This window comes from Melanostigma gelatinosum, assembly GCF_949748355.1.
Source record: "Melanostigma gelatinosum genome assembly, chromosome: 2".
NCBI lineage: Eukaryota > Metazoa > Chordata > Actinopteri > Perciformes > Zoarcidae > Melanostigma > Melanostigma gelatinosum.
In genome coordinates, this window is record NC_136635.1 from 24,477,988 (window position 1) to 24,485,062 (window position 7,075).

General features: G+C 39.8%; 1 protein-coding gene across 1 annotated transcript; it reads left to right on the forward strand.

Moving 5' to 3' along the window:
• Positions 1-1,039: 1,039 nt before the first annotated feature.
• On the forward strand, positions 1,040-2,629 carry LOC306794147 (UDP-glucuronosyltransferase 2C1-like; the record flags this gene model as incomplete). The annotated part of the gene is made up of 1 exon (XM_079292079.1): positions 1,040-2,629. The coding sequence occupies one exon, from the start codon at positions 1,040-1,042 to the stop codon at positions 2,627-2,629; it is 1,590 nt and encodes a 529-aa protein (XP_079148205.1).
• Between the last annotated feature and the right edge of the window lie 4,446 nt (positions 2,630-7,075).

Here is a 7,075-nt window from a genome sequence, read left to right on the forward strand (position 1 = left end):
ATTATGCTAAAATCACATTGTTAGAGGAAGGATTTCTGAAAATAGCAGTTCCCATTGTTAATAAAACAAGCTGACTGTAAAACTGGACGAGTTAAATGCACTTTTATTTCTTGTTTTTTTCCTGAACCAGCTTAGGTTTGCCCCAAAGAATGGCAAACCTCTAGGTTTGATGAATAGGTGTGTTTAAAAATAATTAGGATTTGTCGATACCTTTCCCAGCCAGCAGGTGACGGTGTGTAGCCATTTACAGTATTTCCCTATCCTGTTGAAGTAAAATACAAACTACTTTAAAATATGACATTTTTCAGGAGTCAAAAGAACACACACCAGTGCATTGTAGGCCACATAGCAAAACTAGCTGGTCACATCATCACAGCATGTTGCTATAGATCTTTATAGGGGCCTGAGTTATGGAATTGCAACAAAACAATTTATATTGACATGTTATCACAATCGAAACCTTTTACATGACGAAACAGTTGACACAGAGGAACATAATCCAGCTTTATTCAAAGATATTTACTTTTCAATCATTTGTCGTGTCACTGCTAATTGCTGAAGAGTTGAACACCTTGGACAGCTTTCCATCCCCTTTGTACTTTCTTATCACCTGCTGTGTACCAAAGTCCTGCTCAGGCTGGAGCCAGAAAGCACTAGCCAGTGTTCTGCTCTCTTGTAAAGGAGAATATTGAACAAAACACATTGGATGCCAATAAGGTAATATTTTTTTTAATATTTTGCCAATATGACTGACAGCTATCTATTTGAAATACTGTTTTTCCAAAAGTACATTTTTAACTGACATGCAACAGTTCACAGTTTTCCGTGATGAAACTAAATGCAACAGGCTACTCATACTCCAAAAAGAAAAGAAATGCTTACAATTTAAAACTTTTTAAAGATTAAATATTTTCCTTGACACTGAAGTAAACCTAATTCAGTACAATTCATTTATTAATTGTAGTGGTTTGATAAAAATATTAAAAAAAATATGCATTTTCTAAGAAGCAATATGTTTCCTTTCCAACTTTAGAACAAAATGCATCCTTCCTGGGTCTGGATCGCTCTCTGCTGGCTCTGTCCGCCTGTGATTTACGGTGGGAAGGTTCTTGTTTTTCCACTGGACGGAAGCCACTGGGTGAACATGCAAGTCATCATTGAGGAACTACATTCAAGGGGCCACCAGGTTTCTGTTGTGCGATCGACAGACAGTTGGTACATCAAGGAAACCTCGCCATTCTATACTTCAATCACGCTCGATACGGAATCTGGATTTGATGAAGACTTTCTAAGTACTTTTGTGGCCCAGTTGCTGGAAATCCAGAGGGAAGGGAAGTCTGTCTGGACACGTTTTAAACTGGAAATGGAACAAGTACAACAGATCTCTCAGCTGCATGAGAAAACATGCAAAATGCTTGAGCTGCTTTTTGAAAACAAAGAACTTATACGGTCACTACGGGATGCTAATTATGACCTCGTCCTTACAGACCCTGCTATACCAGGGGGTGTTATACTTGCCCACTACCTCAGGTTGCCTCTTGTTTTCAATGTCAGATGGACTAGTCAAGGTGAAGGCCATTTTTCAATTGCGCCTTCTCCTCTGTCTTATGTTCCAATGACAGGGACCGAGCTTTCAGATAAAATGAGCTTTCTTGAGAGACTTCTTAATGTTATCATTTTTGCCGTCAACAAATATCACATTGCACAGTGTGTTTTACCAAATTATGTCAGCTTAATTGATAAATACATAGGTCCAGAGAGAGACTTCATATCCCTGTTTCAAGCAGCAGACCTGTGGCTGATGAGAGTGGACTTTGTGTTTGAGTTCCCTCGTCCCACCATGCCTAATGTTATCTATATGGGCGGGTTCCAGTGTAAACCAGCAAAGCCACTTCCTGAACACTTGGAGGAGTTTGTGCAGAGCTCTGGAGAGCACGGAGTCGTCATCATGTCTCTGGGGACTTTGATTGGAGAGCTTCCACATGACCTCGCTGATGAGATCGCTGCAGCTTTTGCTAAATTACCCCAGAAAGTCATCTGGAGATATAAAGGTGACAGACCAGCCACTCTGGGCAACAACACTTTGATAGTAGATTGGATGCCACAGAATGACCTTTTAGGACATCCCAAGATAAAACTATTCGTGGCTCATGGAGGAACAAATGGTGTTCAAGAGGCGATCTACCACGGTGTTCCTATCGTAGGGCTTCCATTGATTTTTGATCAGCACGATAATCTGTTCAGAATTGAAGTAAGAGGAGCAGGGAAGATAATTGATATTTTTAGTATGAATGAGGACATCTTTTTTCAGGGTATTCAGGAAGTCCTGAACGAGTCCTCCTACAGGATGAACATGCAGAGGCTCTCCGGGCTGCACAGAGATCAGCCAATGAAGCCGCTGGATACCGCTCTCTTCTGGATAGAGTTTGTCATGAGACACAAAGGTGCAGCTCACCTGAGAACAGAGTCCTACAGACTGCCCTGGTACTCCTACCACTCTGTTGATGTGGTCCTCTTCTTAAGTGGAGCTGTGCTGATAATTATAGGCACCTTTGCTGCACTGATAAGGTGTTTATGCTCCATGTGTCTGAGGAGAACAAGTAAATGTGATTTTAAAAAATTGAAGTAGCGATCACAATGAAATATGATTTCAACATGTAAACATGAAAATGTTGGCGAAACTATTTGTACTGCATGCGATTAAATAGGAATAAAGGAAAAAAATGTACAGTTAGTTGAAAAAACTAGTCAAGATTCTCGTAAAAAAGACACAAGCCTACATTATTCAGTGCTTTATAATGCTGTATTTAATCAAAACAAAGAAGAACATAGATATTTAAGGCTGATTATAAGCAATTTATATACATTTTCAAACAGCTACAGTCTTTCCACGATGTTGCGCAGTATTGGAGATTCATGTTCTTATCTCTTCCAAGCCAAGTGTGGATTTAAACATCCAATTTCACACACAAAGATTAGAGTGACATACCAGAGCTAAACTGGGCCTTTAAATGCTTAAATCCTTTCTTTATATAAGCCATCATGTGTTCTTTTTACCTGTAGGATTTTGTAATATGGTACAATATTTTGGGACAACACATAAGATTATCTTAATGGAGAGCCTCGTTCATTTTAATCTGATCATCTGACCTTTAGATTTCATTCTAGAAGTCAATATATTGAGGTAATGACTCCTAAAATGGCTTTTTCCACATGAATGTAACTGTTTTTAAGAATAAAAACGTTCTATAGTATTTCTGATTTCTTCTAGCTGTGGTCTGGAGGGGCTCGCATGATATGAAACACATTCCTTTTGATATTTCTCTTGCATCTTTGACTGTCCCCTCATGGGGTGAGGGTGAACAGGCAACTTCATCAATAGTGCGACATTAAAGATGCTGATCGTAACTGAACCAGTATGTAATATAAAATATTAAATCTTAGCTCATGATATACTTTCAGTGTGTGACAAATCCAGCCATCGTTGCCTTGGCGTAATAAAGGAACAACTGGCCGAGGTCTGGTTTTAAAAACACTCTTAATACCGAGGGTGAGTTATTTGTCAAACAACGGTTGTGTGTTATCTGTGGTGAATACGTTGGACCTGGAGGCTATTGTAAAATAGTATCTGTGGCTCTGGAGAGTTGCCTAAGTGTGTAAATCTCTCTGGTCCATTGCCCCTGAAGCTGCACCTTAATTCTTGAATGTGGATATGACTCTGGAGACTGTTGTGGGTGAAAGTCTTGTTGTAAAAAAAGACAGATAGCTGCAGCATTTGCCAAATTACCTCTGAAAGTCATAAGAGTGATAAGCCGGCTACTCTGGGCGTCAAGGGCGTCCAAGCAGTTTATTTCTCATGGAAGAAAATGAGTTCATGACTCCATGAGTCACAGTTGTGGGTCGTCATTTGTTTGCCAATGAATACGATGCCCTGCTGCGTCTAACAGTGAGGAAAGCAGAGTGGATAAAGACAACAACTTCCTCGGGGCCATACAGGAAGTCCTGAATAAGCTCTCCCACAGGATGAACATGCAGGGTCTGCCCCAATTTCTACACTTAATGGGCTTAACTGGCAATAGGGAAATGTTGTAAATAACAAGAAATACAAGTCAGAGCTGCACTAGTGCTGTACGTGTAGGTTTCAGCAGACTTGCACAGAAGCTCCAGGCTGCAGAGATCAGCCAAATGAAGCCATCAAACCACAGTCTCTTCTGGATAAAGGATGTGCTAAGACACAAAGGTGGTGCTAACCTGAGACTCCGCAGACAGTCTTTGTATTCCTCTGTATATAGCATGCTATTTGTAACATGTGTTACGTTGATTATTCTGCTGTTGTCTTAGCAAAGGGCCCGTTTCAGATGTTTTAATATCTTGAATGTCCTGCTTAATATAAACCCAAAGTAGAAAGTGTATTCTTAATGTTACCATACTGTTCTGTCCCACCGTGGTATTAGTAAAATTCACTCGCTCGAGAAATGTTACAATAAAACCTAGCTTCACAACTGAGTTGATCACACTCAAGTTCCCAACAGTGCAGGTTTGTGAGGATTGTGAAAAATATCTACTTACTCAATGCTATTATGACATGACTGTAAAAAAATCCCTCCGTTTTTCTTTTCAATAAATAAATTATTTGATTACAAAACAATAAAAAAAACATACTGAAAATGATGTTCCATAATTTGTGTACATCTTACTATTGTCTGGTTGCAGCCATGATACAAATCATCATGTGAATGTTTTTATATCTCTAGCTGTCAAACAGGTAAACCATTATATATCAGTTCAGTCCGACCCTTCATAAGTCTGGAGACATTTGCTACCCAGGAGGGAAAACAAAAGCATTTCAAGTGGAATTTCACCATGATGGAAAATTTTCATTGCGGGCACATATACACCTCAAACAATAGCACAAGTCAGCCAATGTTAGTCAGATCAATATTAGCTGCCTGGTGGATTCCACTTGTGTCAATATAGCTAATACAGAAGGCACGAAGAAAACTTCCAGGTTAAAAACAAAAAAATGAAATGCTATTTTCAAGGTATAACAAGTTGAAAGTAAGAGAGCAGAACTGACTGTGTTTCTGGCTGACTATTTGTCCACTAAACACACACTCAATGAGTCAAAGTGAAACATCACTTCAAAGTTTGACGTTTTGGGAAATATCCTTATTTGCCTTCTCGCTGTGAGATGAATGAATACTACACTATTACCACCACTTACAACTCATGCCATTGTCTATAGGTTGATGTTCACATGTATATATATATATATATATATATATATACACTTTTTCTCTTGGATATATATTTATACTTATATTATAGCTAAATGTCTAAACCTACACCCGTTCTACTTTTTTTGCTGCCCTTTTTTATTCTTTATACATATATTTTCTTGTTTATTGTAAATTTGTGTTTGTACATTGAGAGCGGAGTGGAAACCGGAGACAAATTCCATGTATGCGTAAGCACACATGGCCAATAAAGCTGATTCTGAGAAGATCGATACCACCATATCTGTACGTTGAATATGAAGCTGGAGTCAGCGGCCAGTCGGCTGAACTTGACATGAAGACTGGAAAAAAGGGGAAAGAATTAATTCACTCTTTGATATGTGCCGGACTATTTATTGCAGTCATTTCCTGAAGTCGCTGGCTGCATGGCAACTGCATCCATACAATAGTCCAACATAACCACCCATAAAACAGCAAATTATTGTTTTTACACTTGTACGGATCAGACTGAGATAATTGGTAACTTTTAGCGATGCTGGCAAGCATTGTGTTACCTTTGGACTGAGCCAGGCTGACTGTTTCCTCCTATTTACAGACTTTATGCTAAGCTAACCAACGACTGGCTCTAGCTTCATATTTAATGGACAGACATGATACTATCCATCTTCTCATCTGACTAAAAAAGCAAAGAAGCATATTTCCCAAAAATGTCAAACTATTCTTTTAAAGATTCCTTTAAAAGCAAATAAGTCGCTGCACTGAAATAGGGGATGAACACAAATACAAGACCGGTTACATATTCACTGGTAATACAGAAAAATATAAAAAACACTGTTTTCAATAATATCCATATTTACGTCAACTTCATACGGCAGCATCGTTGACCATTCAAGACCTATGTCGAAATTGCAAATACTTTCAAGCAACACTTCTTGACAACAGTTATGAAAAGTCACAGTAAAGTCTGTGGAGGGTATTTACAAAGTGTCCATGCCAGCAGGGCAGGTGTGGTGGCCGGTGTAAGTCCCCTCATGATGTCCTGGTCCGTAGGGAGCTCATCCTGAGCACAGTGAGCTCGGCTACATCTGCATCCTGCATGTCCACCTCTTGTTGGCAGCTTCCTCTGACTAAATACACTACGAGACCCACACAGATGAAAATGAGGAGGACTATGCCTATAACCTGGAGTACAAAAGAGTAGAGCAACACTTTGTTTAGTAAACATCCACAGAAGAGGTTCATTTTTGTTTAACAAAGTGTATTAAACAAAGCTACATGAATAGTTTCCAACGGCCAATTGCATTACATTATGCCTACGTATTATTTCCCATGCGTACTCAGAGGGGGAGGTGTTTTCACTCCACTCATCCTGCATAATAATCTGTAAACCAGGAAATATTCAACTCACCTGAGAGAAAACAAATAGCTGCTGTGAGCGGAGCATTAGTTCTTGTGGAGTGACATCTCCCTCACTAAGTGGCTCGCACCACTTCTGCGGAGCTGCCTTGTCAACGATTACAAATCTCCCCTCCCAGCCTGTCATAGCACAAGCAAAGTATTGGCCATCGAGGAACAACAGAATCAGCCACACGATCGCAGGAACGAAACTGGAGAGGGAGACAGTTTTCCTGCACCACGTATCACATCTGCATCCTTGAATGATCAGCATCAAGGTGAAGGCCATGACGGCAGGAATGATGAAGAATGCTGATGAAAACACTCCGTTCCATGTGGGGTTGCAAGGACACTCAAACTCCAGCTCCACCAGCTTCTCTAGTCCCATGAGGATGAAGCCAAAAGCCACATTTGATACCAGAGGACTGTTGCTAAGTTCATTT